Below are 27,260 nucleotides of genomic sequence, written 5' to 3' on the forward strand. Positions count from 1 at the left end.
TTACAAACAGTTCATTATTTTCCTTATTTTAAAATCAATATTTTCTTAGCAGTTATATTTCACATTTATCTCGGTATAACAGCAGTTGTAGATATAGTCGTATAGTCGTATAAACTATAGATAATGCATATTAAAATTTATTACCAGCTATATCACAAATCAATTTAACATTAAATAATATATTATTAAGTATTTAAGTACATATTATATACGTTTGTACAAATATAATTATTTTAATGTCAAAAAAGATATTGTCATTGAAGTTAAGAGGTTTATCTACCAATAATTTTAGTATGCGATAATCTAAAAACAAAATTGGAATATAATTATTATTTGCATAGTGCAGACGATGATTAATTTTTATTTAAAATATTATTATTTGTTATCCAATTTTATAGAATTATCTGGACTCTAGGTTAACAATATGTTTTTTTTTTGATGTAATAAGGGTTTAACAACAATTTGTTTGCAATAGCCAATAGATCACACATTCACACGTATAATAAAGTAACGTAAACTTTCAAATCATTGTAACATTATGTGGTACCTAACGGCTAACATTATAAATAAGTTATTCTGAATATAGACATATAGTAATAGTATTTATATACTATGTACTATGTGGTACCTATATTAACACATTATATGCAAATATCTATGCTTGTGAACGAGTTTAGTTCAATATAACATTTATTAATAAAAAAAATGCGTCTTTAATAATATTAATATAATTGTTCATTATTTACCTATCATATTATGCAGATGAACATATTTGACTTATATACAGGTACTCATTTGATACAGTTTATATAATTTTAATTTAACATTGGACAATAGAACATAGAAGTTAAATAATATATTGTGAACTTTATTTTGGTTCGAAATTTAATCAAAACAATTATTTATATTATATATTTAAATAATTTCATAGTTATGTTTAAAATTGAAATCAAAATATTTCTATAATGTTATTCATCAATGTAATGACACAACAAGAACAATTTATTTTATATTTTATTCAAGATTATTTTTATTACTTTTGTAGATTATATTTTGTTAAACTATAATTATTTTAACTTATGATTAGAACAATTATAACAATTAATGAATGTCACGTTGTGGTGAATTGGATTATATAAAAATAAATCAATGGATAACTATTAGAATTGTATACTCCAAATAAGTTTTCTTTTACAACAAAAACACAGTGGTATTGGAATATCATATAAATAAGTTACAACAATATATGTATTTATTTTTTCCTTGAAAATAACATGGATAGGCAACCAAACATTGATATATAATAACTGAAGTATTCACATATTTTAAAAATACGAATCCATTCATCTATTAAAATATTATAATATTCAAATAGTTAATTATTATTTAACGTGAATTGGTTTAATCAAATATTTTAATGAAAATATCGCATATAAATAAGAATTAAAGTGTGCAAGAAATTAGCCTAAAAACAATTATTGGCTCTGATTGTCCATTAATTAGCTTAGCCTATTTTGTTAATAAAAAAGAAAATCAATAAAACTATATTACTCTGAGGAACAAAACAAAACGTGTACATAATAATATATGGCTTGATTATAATATTGCTTCTTAGTTCTTATTTTTTCTCAGAAGATTTAGTGTTTTTAGACACACTTGGCGATCCTTTATTAGTACGTTTCGGGGCTACTGGTGGATCGTTTGGGACTAACGGTGTGGAATTATCAACAGAAATTTGAGAGGCTTGAACTATTTCAGAAGTTTGAGATACGTTCTTCACTGGCTCATCCGTTTTGGGTGCTGGTGAATCGGATTTAGGCGAATTTTCTTCAAGTTTTGAGGACTCTTCTGACTCTGTACTCGCATCAGAAGTCGTTGTTTCCTTTACAGGTTCCACTAGTTCCGGTTTGGGCAATTCTTGCTCTACTGATTTTAAAGTACACGCTTCAGATGCTGGCAGTTCTTGTACAAGTTCTGTGGATTCTGATTTTGTCGATTCTAACTCTGCTGGCTGTTGAGACTCTTTAATAATATCATCAGATTTTATTATTTCTTTTACAGATTCCACAGGCACTGGTTTTACTAATTCTTGAGCTTGGGTAGCGGGTGTGGTCGGAGGTGTTGGTGCAGTGACAGTAGGAGTATCGGGTGTCTTCAACTCTTTCAAAATATCTTTGGATAGATCGAGCTTTTCCAATTGTTTAATAGCCAGATCACTACTATCGACTTCAAGTTCAGAACTCACTGGTGGAATAGTAGTTGACGTTTTTTTCAAAGCAGATTTTAATGGCCTTGGTTCTTCAGTATGCACAACTTCTGGTGGTGTAGGTTTTGTTACAGCAACGGCCTCAATACTAACTTCTGGAACATTTCCAAGTGTTTCATTGATCTTGGACCATATATTAGAGAAGCTGTCTCTGCCTAAATAATCCATGTTTCCTTGTTCCCAAGATTGTCGTCGCAGAAAATCTTCTAATGCTTTTTGGTCAGGGGTTTTTTCACCCAGTGGAACCCTGGCGAATTGTCCAGCCAAACCTCCCTGAAAAAATGTATACATTTAAAAATGTGTAGATTGAAATTAGAATGTTTCTGAAAATGATTGTATAATGTATAGGTATGTACATCTTGTACGTATAACAATATGTTGAGTTCTACTATTATATACACTTAAAAATGATATAATACTTACATCTATATGACAAATCTGGTCCTTAGGTACCTCGCAATGTGTCGGAGAATCAGGACGACAGTTATTAACACTCAAACCGGAGAAGGGGTTATTGGGAATATCATCAGAACATGCTAGATTTTGTGTTTCACTTATTGACCGATCTGGCTCTGGCAGTTGCTTTTGCTCATTGAATTCTCTTACTTCTTCAACATGTTCATTATTCTGCTCATAATTTCCAAATTTATTACATTCTTCCACTAGATTATTCTGAAAACTACAGTCTCTTGTTTGCTCTTCCGTATCAAAGTTATTTATACAATAATAATTTTCCACTTCCTGTTCACAATGATTATTCGAACATTCTTCCACCAAATTTTTATCACCACTAACATATTCCTTTTCAACTTCATAGTTTGTTTGCTCATTTTTTTCAACCAAATACACATCCCAGGGGTCAGTGAAATCATAATGATCCTCTTTTGGAGGTTCATAAGTAGGAATATAATTATTATTTGAAGTACTATCAGAAGTATAATTACTATCAGAAGTATAATTATTATCAGGAGTATAATTATTTATATTATGAGGAGTATAATTATCAGACGTATTATTTTTATTATGGGATTCGGGATGAAAATCATAGGAATAACGGCTACTGAGGCGACTTTCTATCTGTGTAAAAAAGCAAAAACAAAACAAAACGGTGCAAGTTATTTGTGTAAAATAGAACATGTGAAAAATAAATCAATAAAAAAATACACCATTTAAGCCTAAATGAGCGCATGCAAAAAGCCAATTAACCATTGACAGAAGCCCCAGCAGCAGTTATGAAGGATGAGCGTATGCGTGTGTAATTTAAAAACTAAATGTTTAGAGTTTAAGACTAATAACTAGTAAAGCGTTTTCACTTTACATACCATTTCTGAGTAGTTGTAACACTGGATCTTTTGAATATTTCTAGTTGAGCTTTATACAACACAAGTTAGTTCAAGCAAACAGTTAGAACAATGATCTTAGAGTACATAGGTTTTTGATCCCAAAATGTAAAAATAATCCTTAAATTGTTAAATTTAGTAATTAGTAATATGTTACCATTTCGGTGGACAGTCCAGGATGGACATGACGACAGAACAAATCCCACCAAAGTTGCAATAGTTCTTGTAATCCAGATCCTCCGTGTTTTGAGGTTACAAGTCTAGTTTCGGTATTAAACGACTGAAGCCAGGGTTTACTGGAAGATATAAAGTGAACGATCTTCATATTTTGGCCAAACCTGAGAATATAGTTTTTTAGTAGAATTACATTTTCAGACAAAGAAGATCACATTAATTTCCTACTGTTTTAGTGCCGGTAAATATGAATACGTAGACGACCAAACTACATTATATGTAAACGATAAATGTTTTGAAATATCAGTGTTAGACCATTCTTTGAAAAACATATTTAACAGTCCTTGGTCTCCACCTAAAAAACAAAACGCAAGCATATTCAATGCACAATAACTGTTATAATTAATTACGTTTTACCATCGAAAGATCCTCTGGTCCTTGCAAATTCTAATAACTGGCCAAATGTGTCCTGAGAAGGTTTGTACACAAACACACCAGAGTTGAAGCAATCTGGCCATCCTGGATCCGGAGCAGCCGATAATTCTTCACGTTCAAATAGTTCATCACAGTTTTGCAACACCTTTTACATATAATTAGTTTGATAAAATATGACGCAGAATAACGTACTACCTAAACTAATTTTCTGAACAAAGTCCAGCTAAACATTGTTTTTAACAATCAAATTGAACTTTGTAATAGTCGATGTATAGTATTATAGTTGTTTTACTTCGAAAAATAGTGTTCTCTTACAATATAATTTTCATCATGTATACATATTACAATTACAAATATATTATTATAATAACAAAATCCAAACAATTTCCAAGCTTTTATTTTTCTTTATAGTTGATTCTCATATTGTTAATACAACATTACAACGTATATTATATTTTATCGAGTGTCGTAGTTTATCAAAGTAAAAGTGTGGTACTCATTATAAGAATATATTATATCTATTATAATAAACCATGTAATAAAAAATCGTTTATGATCGTTTAATATAACTATTTCCTTTATTTGTAAGTATATTTTTGAGAGTTTTAAATGTTTAATATTGATGAATACCTTAGGCTTTCAGGGTATGTATACAGATTACAGACTACAGGTAAATTTACCTACAATGTTACTTCAAAAAAAAAAAAAAAAAACAATTATCTTCATCTATCTAAATTTACATAACTAAATTGCTTTGATAATTTATTAATTTGTGTATTTTAGGTGTAATTGCTCCAGCTTACATTATAGGATTGTAGGAAATAATTCATCAAACAATACATAATTTTATGCCTATTTAAGTAGCACTTTGAAAATGCATATTCTTCTAAAATTACATTACTACATTAGACAGTATTTTCGTAATCTCAGATCTTACATTATACTTCAGTACATTAGTCATTAATGTAACTGATTCACACATTTTATACATTAGAATCGTGTAAATGCGTAGAGAACTTAAAATATTTTGGAACGACCCCAAGTACGAAATGTCTCAAGTGCTCCGACGTTGGTGCATGTCTAAAAATACTAATAAATAACTGTGCTGAATAAATATACATTTTCGTAACTACGCATAATAATCTAAACTATATTAGACATATCAAAGAAAATTAAAATTACACGTATAAATGTATTAAACGGTACGGTCACATCCCTCTTTTTGCAATTAATAATACAATTTTTGGTAATAATGTACCAGTAACTAAATATATATACACGATAGAAAATGAGATGATAACATATTTTTTACAACTTACAAGACAGCACTAGTGCTTGCAAAAAAAACTGCTAGGGTTGTTGTCGTGATAATGTTAAATTCTATACGGCAACGTAACCACCACCATCACAAATTAATATATTTATTTCTATATACGAGAGATATATAATCAACATTTACTATTATATTAACACCTGTTTGTGTTACTTAATTACGCGAAGCATCCTCACGATGTTATACACTGATTATCCAACTATAAAATTATGTACACCTAATTCATTCCTAATCCTAATCCACGTAATGGATCGTAATGAAAATATTTTGCAATTTAGAACGCGAGAAAAAATTACATTTGAATCTATAAATTAATAAATACTAAAGTGGATCGATATAAACTAAGTTACTGTATTTGTTTTTATATTTTTAAGATGAAAATGTTATAAGATAATGGTCTGCAAATCTAATAAATATTATAATAGTTATTACAAAGATATTTTTAGACCAACATTTTCGACTCTAAATTCAAACTTGAGTTTACTTTTTAAGAGGTATTTAAAGAATCTTCATGGTTTATTTTTTAATAATTAAACATTTGCATTTATTAATACTAGTAATATTGTCTACTAATATATGATGATTAATCGAGGAAATGAATTGTTGTTTGCGGAGCTAGTTCGGAGTATTTGAACTATAACTATTATAACATAAATACATAATTAATAATTATACATAGGTACCTATCATGATTCATGGATATAATACATTACATTATTCGATATTCCGTAAGAAAATCAAGCACTTGCCCAGAGATAATAGATACCAACAGATTCCTTATTTCATTATACTTTCATACTTTGTGGATGCAATATATTATAGTTTAATAAGAAAATTGTTGCTTATACCAATGTGTCTGCGTCGAGGAACACGCATTTATCGTAATTGGTAAACGTCCAGCAATGAAGTTTGGTGAAAGTCACTCCGAGTTCGGGGCGACACATCAGGGCCAAATGTGTTTGATCCTTAGAATCCAATACGTCCACTACTTTGACTTCATCGAATACAGCTTCGATTTGTTGTCTAAACAACAATAATTTTAAAAAAATTGCTTAGAATTTATACGAAGAAAAAAAAGATCTTTATAAGTTAAACAAAAACTTAATATTTTATGATGCGTTTCATATATTTATTTATTTATTCAATCATACTTCATAGGCGCCGTTACACCGGGTGTAATTAGTATGGCCAACTTGTGCACAGTTCCAACGGTTTTCAACGAATGCGCCAGGACTAATGCTCCCAAGGAATAGGAATCGTTTGTGGCCAATGTCACCCATGCATTGTCTGAAAATAATTCAAAAAGCGATAAAAAAATTATTTAATATATAGGTACTAAATCTTAAACATGGGATAATATAACACAACTAAAAAAAGGATTACAATATTATTTAAAATAAATATTATGATATCGTCTAGAAAATGAAATAATATTTGTTATTAATCAAATGTAAAAAAATGTAACAAATAATGAACTGTTTTTAGTCAAAATAATAAATAAATAATAATAAAATAATAGAGTAATGACGTAATGACGTAATGGTCATTAATTTACTGGAAACCCATGTAGAGTGCAAACTGCAATTCTGTTAAAAACTATAAACACATATAATTTAAATAAGAATATTATAATTTGTAGATTCGATTAAAATAAAATCACAAATAATAGGTGTATCCACTTAATTAGTACGTTTTTCAAATACTAAATTAAAACATCAATAATTTACAAATTCTTTTATATGTAAATTAATATTAATCAAAATACTAAAAAATTGCTGTATGGTAGGTAATAAAGTTCATCAAATGCATCTATATACGTCATCGTTTAAAGTCTGATCAATGATTAGATACTATCTATGATCAATGCTACGTAAGATTACTTGTTTTACCGATTATTTTGATTTACTGACACATGTAAATTATAATCAATATAATAATGTATTAATACAAATTAATATTATGGCATATCAAATTGTAGAATAACCATGGTAAGTTATTAAATAATTATTTATTATATTTTCAGTAGGGTACTCTATACTACTTAGTTATTTTTTTTCAAAATTTTAAACAAATATTTTTTAATCAACACAGGATAATTGTTTTCAGTCTCAACTTTTACTAAAATCTTTTGGTAAATATTTGTTTTTCATTAACTAATAAAGTAAATAGTATTGATTATTATAGGTCCATAGTGACAATTTGTTCAATAATTTTCCTATACCTACTTATTCAGGTTGTTACATTTGATTGACAATTATTTGGTTAACAATTTAAACATTAAATGTAAATTATTTTCAGAATTTAAATCAAAATATGATTGAATTCGGTCGTCTTATGATAGTTACTTTTAAAATAGTTATAGCAGTGTACATGGTTTACAAAACCATAAGCAGTGGAGATCGTGAAGAACGTTTGTTATTGATGGACTACTGGTGTACGATTGGTTTCTTTGCACTCGTGGAGTATATTTCCGACAAGTATGACCATGTATTTTATTTGATATCAAATTTAATATTGCTCTGCTCGGGAAATTTACAATGATTATATATTATATAAATATATTTTGTGATAATTTTGTAGAAATGTTCTACTTGGATTCAACTCGTTCGAAAAGAACTAATAGGAATAGTCTAATGAAATAGGCAATAATAAACTCATTTCAACATCGTTATAATTATTACGATGGTGATATCCTTTTTAATTTTCAGGTTGTTTGATTGGTTACCATTTTACCAAGAAATTAAACTTGGCGTTTCATTGTGGCTTCATTTCACATTTGGGATTCATCTATTATTTATCAAAATAGTTAAACCAATGTTCCAACTATGTAGCTCGATGTTGGCTCGTTTAATGGCCATTACAGATATTATGTTCATGAACTTTGGGAACATTTTCTGGAGTTTTACAAATCGTGTTTAATCGTACAATTCAAACGAATGATTACTTTTAAAGACCCACACCGCTAATTTAAATTAATAATCTATAAGTGGTTATTTATTGGCTATGTTGATGTACGAGATGAAGCCATATTATAATCATTAAAACTATAAGAAAGAGAAAAAAGATCAATGAAATTCCTTTTTTGTTATGTCAAAATTCAAGAGTAAAAAAAATTCTGTCAAGTTCTTTTTATAATGTTGTTTTTGGTGGTAAATAGTCTGTACGATATCTTGCAATAGTCTTGTACATAGTACATCATATGATAAACGGAAAATATTTTGTCATTCCTATAGATAATTATAAAATATGTATATTGTATAGGTATTTGTAACTAAATTTGTTTGAAATATGTGCAGTGAACACAATGTATATATTAAAACGTATATTATTGTTCCTATTAATAATTAATTAATATACCTATTTTTAGTATTATAACACTTTGCAAGAGCCGAAATTAAGATGACACAAGAAAATTAAAATTTTGGAATCATTCCAATGCTTGTTGTTTTGGCTAATATATAACTGATTCAGGTGTGATTGATTGAATATTTGAATCGATTAATTGTACCACAGATGGGTAGTATAATAATTTATAAGTTATTAGTAATCATAATTCAAATTCATAATATAAATATGATACAGTAGACAATTAACAACTACAACAACAAAATTAATAATAGAATAGTAAAACGATTAATAAGCTATTTAAATTTTTAAAGTTGTGCATTTTGAATAATTGTTCATTTATTTATTAATATTACACAATTTGTAGGAATGTGCAACCTTTTTTTTTAGATTTATCAATCAATAACGACTATACTTTGTAGAATTGACTCAGTACAATTAATGAGTCCATATTAATGTTGATTAAATTACCATTTATTTTGTTCAATGAAATTAAAATTTTATATAGGTAATATTGTGATACATCGCATGTGAAAGTGATTAGGTAATGATTATGCAATTGATACTTTTGTGATTCTATTATTAATTTAGATCTTTTGGCTTATGTGTACCAAACAAATGATGCGAAAAACAAATTAGTTCTAAGTATAAAAAAGTACGAACAGTAAACAGTATTTATTTTTTCATAATTATGCCTAAACTGAGCTATATTTCATAAGAGAAATTTAGTGAACCAATGTCAAAATAATCATCTGTGTATTGCTAAATGCCTATCATATTATTTAAGGGGAATAAGAGGTGATGTCCGAACATGATAAATAATACCTTCGTCTTTCATGTCACCCAATATTCTTAGTGTTGAGTGTTAACACTGTATTACTGTTGTAAATAAAACTGAGTAATCTTATAATTATGTTTATCGATTATATTTTCTAGTTCATAACAAATTAAAAAGTTAACGTTAATTTGGATAGTTAAAGTAATCGAATAGAGTGAACAAATAGTTAAGATCATATTATGATATCTGTTTTTCTTTTATTTATTCTTTTATTAGAAGCTCATGGCATTAATTGTAATATTTTATTCAAAATGTATAATTATACTACATAATATATCTCACTAAAAAATCAAATATTTAAATAAATACATGGATAAATAGGCAAGCGAATAATTATCATTATAATATTAGATTCAGAGCGGAGCGATGAATGTATTACCTATTGGTTTTACTATGTTTTTAGTTTATGTGTGTCTGTCATCAACTATTAAAGTGGTAAAAATGTATCAATATTCAAGTAGCAAATTGGATCTGTTTGAACTATTAAAGGGTCAAAAGTAAAAAAAATGTACTATTTAGAATAATCGAAAATAATTAGGCATAAAATGGTATTTTTACTTAAAATCCAGATTTTGGCAATTTTCATTTCACAATCCATGGATTCATTTTTTTTTTTTTGTTACTCTAAACTGATTTACTGTAGAAAACCGTATTTTATCATATAAATCCGTATTTTATATTATAAATGTCTAAAGATGATTATTATTATTATTTTATCAAAATATAGTTTTTAAAATATTTTAGCTTTTCTTCTGCTAATTATGACTAAACATTATTTTGCAATGTTCGAATTTTTTTAGTTTTTTTCTTAGTTATTATTGGACCTATAACATTTTTATTCACTATTCAGAGTAAAAAAAGTTAATAATTTAGACATTTCAAGTTCAAATTTTGACGAAATTAGGAAAAGTAACGACTTAGTTATTTTGTTGTTATTCAAACAATATTATTCGTAAAGACTTGAAACTCTTTTTAATTACGTATATTATTATTAATATAAAAAATAAAATTTTCATAATATATAAGAAGATATATTTGAAGCTGTTTATGCCATTAACCTATTCTCACCACTCCACAGTACGTCGGTATTAACAGTTTATATTTTATAACAGTTATAGTAGTATTGAATATTGAGTGAAATAATATAACACTTATTATTAAAGATTTGTTTTTGGCTAAAATTAATTCAACCTACCGTATACTAATAGAAAAATTAACTACTAAAAGCAATATAATTGTATAAATGTCTTCGTAAATACTACTAATGACGAGTTACACTCGACTCTTACTACCCAACAGAGAGACTTCCCTGGATTTTTTTTAGTTGAAAATTAATTTAATTATCTTAAGAAATTAAAGAAATGACATTTAAATAATTATGAAGTTTTTCAAGCTTTAAGCTTTAGTTAAGATATGTGAACGTAAAAATAATAATGGCCTATGAAGTGTTTGACCAATAAGAATAATTATTATTATAAAAAAAGGTGGATAAGTGGATGTCGCTCTGCTGTACAGTAGGTTACAAGTGGGTCACTGTAATGGATGGTGTTAAATTTGAATTCAATGATATAATATCATTGTATAAGAAAAACGATTCTGAGCGAAAACGGTCAGTCAGCCTATGATTTTACCAAGTATATTTGATGATATTATTGTGAATAAAGTAATTTATATATAACCTATTTACTCGGAGCCTTGTTTTAAATTTTCAATCTTTAGCCATAAAAGTTAAACATTTTATACATTTTTAACCACAAAATAATTAATAAATTATAAATTTGATAAATGTTGTCAAAATTTGAACTTTAAATGCTTATAAAAAAAAATTGTGCCTATGTATTTTTAATATTTTTCAACTGCTATTAGAACGATATATCAGGAGCCTTATATCAAATTTTCACGCTTTTTTACCCAACAAATAAAAATTTATTGATATTTATAGAAAAAAAAACTAAAAAAAGGTGGATAAGTGGATGTCGCTCTGCTGTACGGTAGGTTACAAGTGGGTCACTGTAATGGATGGTGTTAAATTTGAATTCAATGATATAATATCATTGTATAAGAAAAACGATTCTGAGCGAAAACGGTCAGTCACCCTATGATATTACCAAGTATATTTGATGATATTATTGTGAATAAAGTAATTTATATATAACCTATTAACGTGGAGCCTTGTTTTAAATTTTCAATCCTTAGCCATAAAAGTTAAACATTTTATAAATTTTTAACCACAAAATAATTAATAAATTATAAATTTGATAAATGTTGTCAAAATTTGAACTTTAAATGCTTATAAAAAAAAATTGTGCAAATGTATTTTTAATATTTTTCAACTGCTATTAAAACGATATATCAGGAGTCTAATATTAAATTTTCACGCTTTTTTACCCAACAAATAAAAATTTATTGATATTTATAGAAAAAAAAACTAAAAAAATTGAAAACTGACAATGTCCGTAAACAGCTCAAATAGAGTCAAAATATTTTCAAAATTGTATGGTGTATAGAAAATGCTAATATAAACATTCAGTGAAATTTTCAAGTATCTACAGTCATTCGTTTTTTAATTACAATAAAATAAAAAAATCGTTACATGAGAAATCGAGTAAATATCAAATGTTGTAAAAATATAAATTTCAGACGCTCATAAAAATTTAATTTAAGTTTCTTCTAGACATTTTTTTTTTGATAAAGGTAGACAAACTTATGAGTAATCTTATATTACATTTTCAAATCTTAGATTTAAAAAGAAAAATTTTTATGAATTCTCATCAAAATAATTTGCTATTTTTCGTGATTTTTCCGTATTTTGTCAAAATTTGAACTTTAAATGCTTATAATTAAAAACTGTGACTAAGGATTTTTAATTTTTTTCATCTGCCTTTGAAACAATAAACTAGGAGCCTTCTATTAAATTTTCAAGCTTTTTTACTCAATAGATAAAATTTTATTGATATTTATAGAAAAAAAAACTAAAAAAATTGAAAACTGACAATGGCTGTAAACAGCTCAAAAAGAGTCAAAATATTTGGAAAATTTTATGGTGTATAGAAAATGCTAATATAAACAACCAGTGAAAATTTCATGCATCTACGGTCATTTGTTTTAGAGTTACACCAATAACCAAAATCGATTTTGTTAAAAATCGATTTTGCGTAAAAATTCCCGTTTTTCCTTAATTTTTCTTTTGTTTTTCACATCGCTTTTGAAAACTACTGGGAAATTAAAATTTTGACCTCCCCAATGCACCAACGATATTCACTTTCCCATCGAACAAGATACTGAAGTCGAAAATCGAAGCATTATTTCGACTACTTATCGTGTACACAGACACAAAAATAAAAAAATAAAAAAAAAATAAAAAAAAAAATAAAAAAAAAAAAAAATAAAAAAAAAAACACACATCATTGTAAAATCAATACATTCATCGTTTCACTCAGAATCTAAAATTGAAAACTGACAATGTCCGTAAACAGCTCAAAAAGAGTCAAAATATTTTCAACATTTTATGGTGTATAGAAAATGCTAATATAAACATTCAGTGAAATTTTCAAATATCTACAGTCATTCGTTTTTTAATTACAATAAAATAAGAAAATTGTTACATGAGAAATCGAGTAAATATCAAATGTTGTATAAATATAAATTTCAGACGCTCATAAAAATTTAATTTAAGTTTCTTCTAGACATTTTTTTTTTGATAAAGGTAGACAAACTTATGAGTAATCTTATATTACATTTTAAAATCTTAGATTTAAAAAGAAAATTTTTTATGAATTTCTAACTCAAAATAATTTGCAAATTTTCGTGATTTTTCCGTATTTTTTCAAGATTTGAACTTTAAACGTGTATAAAAAAAAACTGTGACTAAGGATTTTTAATTTTTTTCATCTGCCTTTGAAACAATAACCTAGGAGCCTTCTATTAAATTTTCAAGCTTTTTTACCCAACAAATAAAATTTTATTGATATTTATAGAAAAAAAATTTAAAAAAACTGAAAACTGACAATGTCCGTAAACAGTTCAAAAAAAGTCAAATTATTTTCAAAATTGTATTGTGTATAGAAAATGCAAATATAAACAACCAGTGAAAATTTCATGCATCTACGGTCATTTGTTTTAGAGTTACACCAATAACCAAAATCGATTTTGTTAAAAATCGATTTTGCGTAAAAATTCCCGTTTTTCCTTAATTTTTCTTTTGTTTTTCACATCGCTTTTGAAAACTACTGGGAAATTAAAATTTTGACCTCCCTAATGCACCAACGATATTCACTTTCCCATCGAACAAGATACTGAAGTCGAAAATCGAAGCATTATTTCGACTACTTATCGTGTACACAGACACAAAAGTAAAAAAAAAATAAAAAAAAAAAACACACATCATTGTAAAATCAATACATTCATCGTTTCACTCAGAATCTAAAATAGTGATTTATTTTAATTCAATTATACAAATTACATTTTCTTTAAATAAACTAGAATAAGCTTAGGTCATTTTTTGGGTTATCTACATTGAAACGTATGTACTAAAGTGTAACCAATCGTAAATAAAAAATTAAATTATTATAATATAATATATTCCGGCATTTGACTTTGAATCTAAAAATAACATGATAAGACGTTTGAGCCATTAAAAAATATAAATACATATCTAAAGACCTTCAGGTAAATAGGTACTAAAATATTATAAACCTAGCTAGTAGCTGTTCATATACATATATATATATAAAAGTTTTTTGAACAATTAATATAAATTATTATCAGAGTTAAAGTTTACTAACGCACAAATATTTTAACAGCACAGGACTGTATACATTTACTGCCTATTATAAAATAATAATATAATTTTACTTGTAGACAGTTGCTATTATAAAATACTGATAATGAATCAATATCATATTTTATATTATTTGAACGTTATAGGCTCATATCAAATATCAAATAGTTAAATAGTAGGAACACGTAAGAATACACGTTCATTGCGTAAGAAAATTAGTTTTGGAAAAAGTATACGACGTGCCTATTATTACAGCAGCTGTGTATAGGTAATAAACGTCATATACTATATACATTTTGTGTTATCATCAGTAGATAAGTTTTATTTTTCTGTTGATTTTAAACACTTTGAAGTAAGTATATTTCATTCAAGTTTATAAACTTACTTAAATACGTATACTAGGTATCTTATAAGTAGGTATAGAAATTATCACATGTTTATATTATTTTAAGATATTAATTATACCGTACCAAATATTTATAATTTTTAAAATTTTTAAATCATAATAATAAATAAATAGATATTTAAATTTTTAATTATATTCATTATGTATCAAACCACATATTTATCTATTAAGTAGGTAACATAAAATGTATGGTGTTAATGAATTACTTTTAACTACGAACTTTGTATTTGGTAATCTTTAGCATGAAAGAGATGATACTGTAAGTACCTATTAAAGTATATAATAGGCCTCTGGATAAATTAAGGTCGTTAACACTAATCGCAACGCGAAACCAGTATAGGTAAAGCTTACATATTCAATCGTCAAGTTCATTTAGTCAACAATTCAACATTACCGAATTTAATAAACATGCATGATGAGTATTAATTTGAGTAAGTAGGTATACTCGAGATAATTTAAATTACGATTATTACGTTATTATATTGTACAACATTAAAAATTAAAATCTAACTTTTATTTAAATTTTAAAATCAAAGGAAATTAATAATTAATTATGTATATTTTTGTTATGAGAAACCCATTTATAATTTATCAAACTATAACAAATGTAAAATGAATATATTATTCAACATCAACAATTTAATTTAATGTCACCTTAATTACCTAATATTAAGCAAAAATATTATGTCAATTGATTTACCCTTTTTAAAAGAACGGCTGAATTCTGCCGGTTAAGTGTCGGTTAACTTTAACCGGACATTCTAAGAATACGTATTACAATCGTTAAACTAAGGTTAAACCACATAATTCGGCCGGTAAAATCAGTGGGTTAAGCGTAACCTAGGTTTAAACTATGATTGTAAAATGGCCCTAATAACCATTAACGGCATTAACCGGCTGTGGCTCGTTTACGATGTTATTCAATCACTAATATAACACTGTTTAAAATCTAAATAAATTCATCATCTAAGTTTTCTAAAAATGTATACCAGTTAAGTACCTAGGTACATTATTAGCCAATACTGAATAAAATTAGCATCGGTATAATAAATATTAATACATTTAAGTTCCTACTAGACCTTATTATAATGTAATACATATTAAAAGTTGATTGGTAATTTAAAATAAATTAACTAATAACATTTCCTATAGTAGATTAAGTCATGGTTATGTCAAAACTCAAAACTCAAAATTGTAAATAAACATCTATTTATCTCGCCAAAAATGTAGGTATAAACCTTATGCCAGACATAATATAATTGTGCTAATTTTAAAGTTTATCTATCAACATAATTATTTGAAGCCAAGTTCAAAATATTATGGTAAAATATATCTAAATTCAAAACAATTTCGACATAGAATTCAAAATTAAATATAGTAACATTGATTTATATAATTGAAATTACATACTTATTATTATATATTATTTATGTGTAAGTTGGGTTGTAAATCATTTACCAAAATATTTTCTTTTAAGTATTGAAAAAAAAAAATTATAATTACAAATCACGTGTAATAATATCCCTACCAAATAATAAAAGCTGTATAACATATTAGTCTAACAATTAGCCTACACTTATTTTATTTTGTTACTCGTCGGTATGTATTAAAATGTTTAATATATGAAAACCTCACAGTCGAATTTATTGTACAAACTTTTTACAACCTAAAAAGTTATAGTACTCAATATCATTATTTAAATTTATAATGATTTCATAAATATCGTGAATAATTGGATATCGACAGTGCTAAATGTGGAAAGTATATAAAAGTTATATAATTAAAATTTGGTGTAATTGGCATATCATTATTATGTATATAATTCAACGTTGTTATCTGCGGCCTGCGGAACACCTTTTGGCATGATAATAGTCCACGATGAATAGGTAATCCCGTTTCGATGAAATATTAAAGATAAGGCTAAAAGAAACATTTGTATAGTGGCTATGTATAACTGGTCAAAATATCATCACTATCAAAAATATAGATTATTGCGGTCGCATTGAATAAAATGTACTTTGAGATTTACCACCATATGACGATCTTTATACACGTCAAAGCTACAGGGTCAATATAATTATAAGCAAAAAAAGCGCACTACCAAAAATCGAGAGATGAGTATTATGCGCAGTTATAACTGCGCAGTCGTTGATGTAATAATAGAGCGGACCACTGGCTACGAGATATACCTATATATAGACGTATATGTGGAAAACGGGAAAAATAGTCATGACTATACAGTTGTGCCGCTGTCGTCCCTGTTCGTTCAACAACCCGATGGGGTCAGTTATAATTGTGCAGGTGGAGGGGAAAAGTTTTTCAAAAATCAAATAACCTAACGACGTCACAGGGGGGGTTCTCATTTAAAAATACATTGTTTTTTCTATGTGAGTTTTTTGTCGCACAAAAACGATGAATTTCTGTCAAAAACTTCATCGATCAATCATTCGATTGCATCATATTCACCGTTACTTTGTCGTTGTTCACGGTTTTTATCGACTGTTAAAGATGAACTATTATTCAGGGCAATATTCGATAAATGATCTTTGTGGTTTCCAAAAAGAATTTTACCGAAAAACCATGTAAAAAGCTCGCACATCGGCGCCGTATACAAATGTGGTAACTAGTTCGATTTCGTGTCATCGTATTATATAGCTGTACAGGTTATCAACACTTCCTACTCACAGAAACCGTAGACGATAGCGGGGCTGAAAAACCACCGCCATCGACGGGCGTGCCTGTATATTATATATAGCAGATACTGCATAAGAAGACACGCGGTCGCGGTCCAGTCGTCGCCCCGAGAACGAAATCGAGAGAGAAAAAGTCACGATATTGCAGCAGGGAGCGAAAGTCGAAAACTCATACGCAGTAATAATACTATATAAATATGAGGTATAAAAACACATCTTACGAGGACTGTCTACTGCATAATATTATAAAGAGTGTATCTGGCGGATTTGATAATTTTACATTGAGATCATACATCAATATAATGGTACCTATATTTTTTGTCACGCCTCTGCTATTTCCGAATCAGCTTCTATATCGACATTATACGGTAATCCACAATGGACCTCGGTATCTAGATTCACCGGGATTCTGTTTTATTGAACAGCACGGGAGTACCAGCTGATAGGTACACCTATATTATATATTAGTCAAAACTATCGCTACGTTCGTGATGACTTGTATTAAACCTATTTGCACAGTAATACAACAATATATACAGTAGATAAAAGTATATTCTATCGACCTACTGTCCGTTATAAATTTTCGGCACAGGAGCGCGACAAACAAATATTACGACCTACGTCATATCCACCCGATACACTCTGTATGGCGTATATTATTATTATTATTATTATAATATATTGCACGGTGATAGTTTTACTCACTCGGTGACGACATGATTCGCGTATCGCTTTTCACCGGTCGTCGTCGACAGTATGGATGTAAAATATTGTATGTCTCCTCCGACTCTGTTGTCCTGATGCAGCGGGCGTGCACTCAGGTCACCGGACACTCGCGTGCGACCGTGGTATACTTGCACGTGTCTCTGGTCGGGGTCGGTCGGTTCGTTGCACAACGATATTTGCTGCGCGATTTACGTTACTCCAAGTACGTGTATGATTTGTGTGTGTTATATACTTCGCGGGCGACGTCGAGACTGAGAGGAAAAAATTCAAATTTTATTTGACGACTATATTTAGTATTTACTGCGGCGGCGGCGGCGGTATTGTATTTTGTGTACTATTGTTATTTATGTTGTATGTGTTTTGGTGAGTTGGTTTCCTTTTCCTCCCGGAAATCAAGCGGCGAACGACGAGAACTACGACGACGACGACGATTACGACGACGAGATCCGGTCAATGTGCACTGCTGCACGAGAATGACGCGCGACTCGACGGGTACCTATAATACGGTCGTGCGGCGATTGCGCCGCGGCGGCTGCGTGCGTCGCGATTCCGGCGGCGGCGCTCATCGGACGCATCACTATCGTTGTTTCGAAAGCGGTGTATAACAATAATAATAAGGATGGCATTATCAAATAATTATAAATAATGATAAAACCATACGGTGCGAACGCAAAAATGCTAAAAAATAAGTTTCAGGGCAGTCTATCGAATTATTGTTTCGTCTTGGTACCTATTTGTGCGGGCCGTGGAACAAACGTTTTTGAAAAACCCAACACTGATGTAAAACATTCAAATGTTTCCACCTACAGTCTGGGAAATGGTTCTAAAATTCTCCTTAACAGTACTTACATTGTATATAGGTATGCCACTTGCATAAGAAACTTATAAGCCAAGGCTCCGCTAGCACACCCTCCAAAGAAAGCTGTGCACTGCTCCTGTTTTTATAATAGCATAATTTATGCGCACTGTTTTGTGACAAACCCAACTTCAATATTATACTGTTATATAATATATTATTTAGTATCCGAGTGCAGTCAGTGCACAGTGTCACAGCTCTGACGAAATGCATAGGCGTATACATATGATTATCTATATTCGAATTTCATATTTTGTTATTTTCTACGACTATTTCCTAAATAAAAAAAAGGAAATTTCGACCATTCAAAAGCTTTGTTTACATTGTAATTACGGGCTCCTCATATTTGTTCATACTTCGAAAATCACATCACTGTCCCGGTACGACACTACCACTTTAGTAGTGGAATAATGTAATATAATAAGCTCTAACCGGCGCCTATACCATTCACCTATCTTCTATGATATACTGCAGCATAATACCTCGGCACACGTGCAGTATATTACCACAGACATACCAGTGACATATCCACCGAGGCAATGGATTGTGACGAATGACCGTGAAAAGATTTAACGTTTTTTTGGAACACTCTGTATATAATGTTATACGCGTGTGCACGGTGCAGTCGTACCTTATTTACGCGAACGTGTGAGCACATGCGTATAATATAATATATTATACGATTATTTATCTATATTATTTTAAAGACTAGCTCCGATGACGTTACCTACGAGTATTTCGTACAATAACGTTGTATCCGATAACGGGTGCTTTAGAAAATAATAATAATATACATATTATAATGGCGTAATACACGCAGCCCTCTACGTAGGTCGCACTCGCAACGATATTATATTATTATGATGATATGCGGGACCCCGCCACGAGACGATGCTCTTATCGCTTTGGTTATTTTCTCTCAACACGTACTGATAATATTATTATTACGGCGACGCCGACGGCTGTGGTATGTATAGTATATTATATTATACCCTCTGACCTCGGCGAACGCTGTAAAAACGGGGCGTGCAGTATCTAAATCTCACGTGGACGTAGGATTTTTTTTTTCTCGGTCGAAAGGTCTGCCGCGATTTTTTTTTTTAAATCCAAATTTTTGGAATTATAAATATTTTTAAGGGATTTCCTTAGTAGACAAAAAAAACAAATTTGAAAATAATACCGCACCATCGTCCATCAAATAAGGTTACTGCGCGGTCGGCGGGTCACTATCGCTTATACCTAACCTAACCTATAAGTTATAAAACCTATATATGGGGAAGTATCGGTATCGGCTCCCTCATTTCACTTGAAGGTGGCCATATCGGCTGCGACCCAATGCCAGTGGTATGGACGTATAGGCACCTAATCAACAACATTTTCGTTCCCATTTACAGGCTGAGGACTGGCTACAGTAAGAGGAAATTCTCTGTAGGCTTCTAAAAAATTGTGTTGACTTTTAAAAAATAGTTTTGACTTTAAAAAATAGTTTCGAGTTTAAAAAAAGTAAAAATCAAAAAAACTTGTGGTTTGAACTTAAAGGAAATTTTTTACGTATTCCGCTCTTGTCAATTTTTCTTGTTTAAATTGATCAATAAATTTCTGGATTTCACTATAAATGTTTTGCTGGTTATTAGTTTTTTCTGATATTCGTGCTGCGGAGCTTTATATACTTTATATCAGCCTGTATCTGCTTCAAAATGTCCATACAATTTAAAATGTTAGGATGAGCAGACGTATACGTGAACTCGACGTGAAATATTGCATGGAAAGATTCGCAGCAGTTCGTGGTGCGATCACATGTACTCGACATATCAGCCCACATTTCCGGCGGGAAGTGTGAGTCTTCTAAGTAATTGGCACAAATATAGTCAAACAATTCTGTGAGTTGCTTGTTACCTTCTGGTCTTAGAGCAAACAAGTCTTCTACATAACAACCCACATCTTGATCAGGCGGAAGTAATGGTAAACCAAAAAACATTTTTAAAATACTTCCTATTTCTGATATTTAGTTTTTGAATTCTGGTGACAAACTAAGTGCTAGAATTTTCCTCCACCACGATTGGGCTTTCGTTATCGTAATTTGTGACACGTTAAAATTCGTTATCGTAATCGGACGCAACACGGCCACTCAGCCGATACGGACTCATTAAAGTCTAGCAATTGCATTTGAGTTCAAAAAAGGTAATTGTCGAACTGCACCCGGGTAAAAAGCAGGTAGTGGTCGAACTACACTCGTTCAAAATGAGGAGTTAAAATTTAAGGTCACTATAGACGTTCACGTTTATTATTATAATAATATTTGAGAATAAAAAAAGAAAAAAGAATAAAAAAGTTATATATATATATATATATATATATTACTACAAAAATGATTAAAATTAGTTAAAAAAAAAAGTTATAATAATTACAATAACAATATTTCATGATTTAATATATTATGTATATATAATATTAAATTAACATAATGAACAATGGTATGTATATACAACAATAATTTTTAACTACGCCAATGATTAAAATCATTGTCAGTCCTAAGCCTGTAAGTGGGAGGACCCCAGGGGTCCGCGTGTTGATGTTAGGGGCCCGCGGTTGTGCAGTACTGTAGTGATTTTTCATTTTTATTTTATTTAAGCAAAATTATTAAATTTGTAGTTGATTGAAATTCCGGTTATTTTTTGAATATTGAAACTCGATTTACCAAGAAAAAGGTAGATAATTAATTTATTCGAATTTAAATGTAAGTATTTACAAAAGAAAGGTCCCGGAACAATTTAAGTTTTAGCTAGGGGTCTGTGGCTTCATACTTATTGGAACCCATCACTGGTTTTACATTTTATTATATAGACGTTACCAAATTAGTTTTTTCAAATTTCTTTCGAAAGTATAATATAAAATTAAATATTGTGAATTATGATGACTTAAGGTTAGTGATGTGCCATTAGGAATATTCTCCAATGAATGTTCCCGGGAACAGGGAATATTCCCCAACCTCTCGGGAAATTTCTTTAAAAAAAAAAAAAATGTATTATTTTTATGTTATTCAGTATTTCAATTTCAGTATGTTTGTATTTTTTCAACATACATAAATGAAAGTTAGAACGTTTATTTTGTGATCATTGTACAGATTATAATTAAACATTAAATTGTTTTTACTATTAATAACTTTTTTTTAAAGAATAAATATCTAAACTGACATAATATCAATAATGAGCTGTCATTTGGATTATTTATAGATTTACAACCATAAGTTTAATTTAAAACTGAAACCTATGGTCAATGTTTAAAAACTTAATATATTCCCGGGAAATTTCCGGTGTTGGGAATATTCCCGGGAATTTCCCCGAGGAAATTCCTGAAACTATATTCGCGGGAATGTGCTCATCACTACTTAAGGTACATAAAAACTGTTTCAAAACTTTCATATATTTAACATAACAATAGATATCTTAAGTTGCAAGTTAATTGTTTTATTACCTATGAATATACATCATAATTCATAAAACTATCTATATGATATATAATATTATATAACGATAACGTCGATAACTAAAATAATGATGTCACACTATGAGTACAATGACAACAATTGTAGTGTTCAAAAATCATTCATCCGATTTCCATGTAGGCTATATATTTTGAACCTGTAATTTTTGGTAAACAAATCATCTGAAAGAAGTGATTCTCAAGTTTTTTTTGACTTCACACCATAGTACGACAGTTTATTTTAAAACTTCTAAAATTACAAGAACAGTAATTGTTAATAACATAATATAGGTACCGAATGAATAACATTTAATTTAAATAACCATATTCCTATTCCAAATTTTGGATTTTTCTTCAATTGGCTCTCAAGAACATTTTAAAATATGTACCTATTCCCAAATTATGGGTTTCACATTTGCTCCCAATCAGAAATGAAATCTATTTTTTTTATTTGTTCAAAAATAACATTTTCGATTTAAAAATAAAAAGTGAAATCGTTTACTCATCTTATCAATACCCTATACGCCTTTTGTGAGTTTGTGACCGACCATATGGTAAATTCCCGGTACGAAATTTTATGTTTCCATCACGCCATACGTGATATATTATACGGATATAAAAAACTTTAATTACATTTTAAAAATATCATGGAGATAAAGATATTAAAAACATAACACTCACACAATTAACATTAAACGCATTATAAAAAATACAAATTTAGAATTTCCTATAGGTCTTGTAAACATTTTTAACAATTAAATACAATATTTATCAAATGATTTGGTAAATTTACTGTTAAAAAAGTGATAGTAATTATGAATCTCGAATTAATATGCTAAATCGTCCGAGAAAAAATCTTAAATTAGCAAAGTGAAAGACGCCAAAATGTATGCAATAACTTAATGTTAAACATTGTGTTCCAAAATATTTTACGCATTGAATAATAAGGATTTGTTATTATTAATATAATATATAAACGTTTAAATGTGGTATTTATTGGTCATAGACATAATAATTAATAATAATAATATAGCGTGTATAGGTCGGAGCATCATTTATTTCAAAATGTATAAATATATACCTGAATCAGCTATTTTATTTACTATACTTGATAATAATATTATGTTATGATATCGAGTCTATATAAAAATTATGAGTCAAGTTAACTATATACTCAACAGATTTAAACTGAAACTAAAAGCCGTTGTCAGACTTCCAACGGACAACTCGACATTTTTAGTAACTCAAATATTATTATACATTTTATTCAGACTCACTGGTAATATAATATATTAATATAATAATATAATTATATAAGTGTATTCAGTTGTATGTAGTTAAATATAGTTATGGTGGACATTGTGAAAATAGAACTTCAGCATAGTTCAGTTCTACCATATGATGGTTGTTCGGCATATAAAAATTTGTATTTGCAATATTGAAGATATATATTATACTATCGTATTTTATTTTCACTTTTTTAAATTTCAAAAGGTCACGATGATCTAGGTATGTAAACTGTTGTGAATAATGGAAAAAAACTATTAAATAAAAACGTAATATTTTAACAGTATAATCTCACGACACTAAAATATGTGACGCAAAACCATTTTTTAGTACGCAAAACATGGTTAATTATATTTTGTTTGGCAAATTACCACCGTTGGCAGTTTAAAATAAAAACAAAGTTCGTACAAGACATTTTAAGCTCGATAAATGTCTAGTGAAATATATAATATTTTTACTGAAATAACTTTATCTATTTCTGATAATTTCTTAAGATCAACCTATAAACAGTAAAATATTATAGTCCATTATCACTTAAGTAGTGGATTGTTCAATAGCCGACAAAATCCATCGTTTGAAATCGTTGCAACTTGCGACCGATGAAATTAAGTTAAAATGGACAAATTGTATTTTATTTTGGTTATTTTGTATAATACTCAGTTACCTATCAAAAATGTCAATTACGGCATATTAAACTGAATCAATTTTAATACTTGGTATGAGATTTGCACTTTGGCAGATTGAAATATAAGAGTATTGTGGGGACATCAGTAGGTATATACATTACTACATTAGGCACTAGTTATAGGATAATCGCAATATTTTAAAGACGGAATTTACGAGTAAAAAAATAATTCTTGATCTTAAGAAAAAACGATATAAAGTTGCTAAAATAAATCGTAGATCAATATTATGTTATTAAATATTACTTAATTATAAAAATAAAAATTGTCAACATTTAACCTATCGGCTATCATTAACTGCTTGATACATAATATAAAAACATAATTTTCTGTTTTTAATTATTGTTACATTTAGTAATAAAAAATTTCAAAATATAAAATCAACTGCAGCTGTTAGTACATTTAGTGATCGGGGCCATGTGCAGGACTATGATTATTCCTGCATTTAAATATATTTATAGTAACGTGGGTAAATACGACCATTAGTGAGATGAATTATTATAATATATCGATAGAATATAGATGGGTAGATTCACTGTACTCAATGCGAAAAGTGGGCCAAGCCATCATCTTAGTCCTGGAATTGAGGAACGAGGACACACGCAAGCAATGTCTGCGACTGCCAACTAGGTTAATAGTATTTATAATAACAAAATTTTATTAATTTATACTACTTACTTTAATATTTTTAAATTGTTTAATAAGTTTAAGTTTATAAAAATATTTATTTTAATCAAGTGTATTAATATGCATGCAATTGTGTACCTATTGTTTTTTAGAACGGACTAAACGTTATTTCTTTTATCTCACAACTTTCTAAAATGTAATTTATTTAAAAAATTACTATATTAATCAACCAAGTTATTCTTCTATTTTATAGGGTGCCTACACTTTTTTAGAAAAATCATTGTATACATTATTAGTAGAAAGTACAGCTTATCATCTTAACACTAAAACTAACTTCAAATTGCCCGAACAAGTATTTTACTTCAAAAACGTGTACGAATTAGGTACAATATAGTTGGACGATATCGGAACATAGTTAGTTTTGCATTTATCTTTTGATTGTATTAAAATAGCCTATATAAAACCCCTTGAAAAATGATTACACTTAAAATATACAGTGAATACGAGTGCATAATATACAAAATAATATTATAATAATATAAAAACGGTAAGCATATTTGGTTGTCTATAGTTAAAAATTCAGAATATAAAGGGACCAAAAATAATTGCTATAGTGTCTACACGTTTTTTGTAAACTTTCGTGCACTTGTGGCCATAAACATTTTTATTATTTTTTTTTTTTTTGGTGGGGGAGTTGATTCTAACATTTGTTTCATAAATTATAATTATTTTTCTAATAACAAATTATTTGTTTACCATCTCGAGACAAAAAGGAGAATACACACATTTTCGGAAATCAAGAGAAATTTAGAATAACATTAATTACGTTTAACATAAACAAAAATGCTTCAGTAATGTATACATTACATTTATATTTATAATTTGAAAGGTTTGAATTGTTGAGATATTATATTGTATTATTCGTTTTAAACATTGATTTTAGATTCTGAGCGAAAAGATGAATGCGTTGATTTTACAACGATGCATGGTTTTTTTTGTGTCTGTGTACCAGATAAGTATAGATGAAATAATCTTTTGATTTTCTACTTTTTAAGTAACTTTTCTGGCAAAAAATTAAATCTAGTTGGTGCATTTGGGAGGTCAAAATTAAAAGTTGCAAGTAGATTTCAAAACTGACCGGAAAATCAAAAAAATTTAAACAAGGTTTCTCATAAGTATTTCATACTGTAAACAAAAAAACTAAAATAAACGCAGTATATTTTAGTTATTTTATGTTCAAATTTGGACGAAATTAAATATTTAAACGAAGAAAAGCTATTGTAGTTTTGTGTTATATTTTTAAAATATTATTTGTGAGTACTTGAAGCTTTTAAAGCAGGTATTCTACTATATTTTATAGACACAATGATATTTTCAAATGCAATGATTTTGAACAAAACCAATTCAATCTACTATACAGGTATACCACTGGTTTATCTCATTACCGCAATTAACAATGACGAGCAATAAATAATAATTTACCTATCGTAATATACACGTACTCGTGGTAGTTGCAGTCGGATTTGGTAATTGAGTCCCATTTAATTATTTTTAGGTAAACTGAGTCCCGCCAAAAAAAAAGTAATATGTAAATTAAATCCCTCGTAAAAAAAAAAGAGGTAAACTGAGTCCCTTACAAAATATTTACTCTAGTAAATTAATAATACTTATAATAATGATTAATGAACAATACATAATATAATAATTTTTAATAATTAATATTGTCAATAATAATAATAGGTAAATATAATGTCAACTTTTGAGTGAAAAATACATAATATAATAATTTTTTAACAATTAATATTGTCAATAATATGATATTAAACGGGTAAATATTTTAATGATACGAGCTTAATAAAGTCAAGTCTACTAATTTGATTATTTTTGTACTTTGTCATTTGGTCTCTTAATATATTCTCCTTTTCTATATTGTGTTTTGATTTTTTGGATAGATCTCTACTTCTTATTTGAATATATGTATTAGATTG

At 28.4% G+C, this 27,260-nt stretch overlaps 2 protein-coding genes across 3 annotated transcripts; one reads left to right on the forward strand and one right to left on the reverse strand.

Moving 5' to 3' along the window:
• Window positions 1-1,234: 1,234 nt before the first annotated feature.
• Window positions 1,235-18,867, reverse strand: LOC132942938 (glycogenin-1). 2 transcript variants are annotated; one of them, XM_061011655.1, is made up of 8 exons: window positions 18,316-18,867; window positions 6,700-6,835; window positions 6,397-6,571; window positions 4,198-4,360; window positions 4,009-4,135; window positions 3,764-3,944; window positions 2,690-3,343; window positions 1,235-2,539 (listed from the first exon to the last, which is right to left on the reverse strand). In XM_061011655.1, exons 1-8 carry the CDS (start codon window positions 18,326-18,328, stop codon window positions 1,619-1,621), a joined length of 2,370 nt encoding a protein of 789 aa, XP_060867638.1. In that variant the 5' UTR covers window positions 18,329-18,867; the 3' UTR covers window positions 1,235-1,618. The 2 variants fall into 2 exon arrangements, with proteins under 2 accessions (XP_060867638.1, XP_060867639.1); XM_061011656.1 differs by lacking the exon at window positions 2,690-3,343 and having other exon boundaries at window positions 18,316-18,855.
• LOC132942581 (receptor expression-enhancing protein 4-like) lies at window positions 7,579-8,468 on the forward strand. Its single transcript, XM_061011127.1, has 3 exons — window positions 7,579-7,679; window positions 7,847-8,025; window positions 8,257-8,468. Exons 2-3 carry the CDS (start codon window positions 7,862-7,864, stop codon window positions 8,465-8,467), a joined length of 375 nt encoding a protein of 124 aa, XP_060867110.1. The 5' UTR covers window positions 7,579-7,679; window positions 7,847-7,861; the 3' UTR covers window position 8,468.
• Window positions 18,868-27,260: the final 8,393 nt, after the last annotated feature.

This window comes from Metopolophium dirhodum, chromosome 4 (genome assembly GCF_019925205.1).
Source record: "Metopolophium dirhodum isolate CAU chromosome 4, ASM1992520v1, whole genome shotgun sequence".
Lineage (NCBI taxonomy): Eukaryota > Metazoa > Arthropoda > Insecta > Hemiptera > Aphididae > Metopolophium > Metopolophium dirhodum.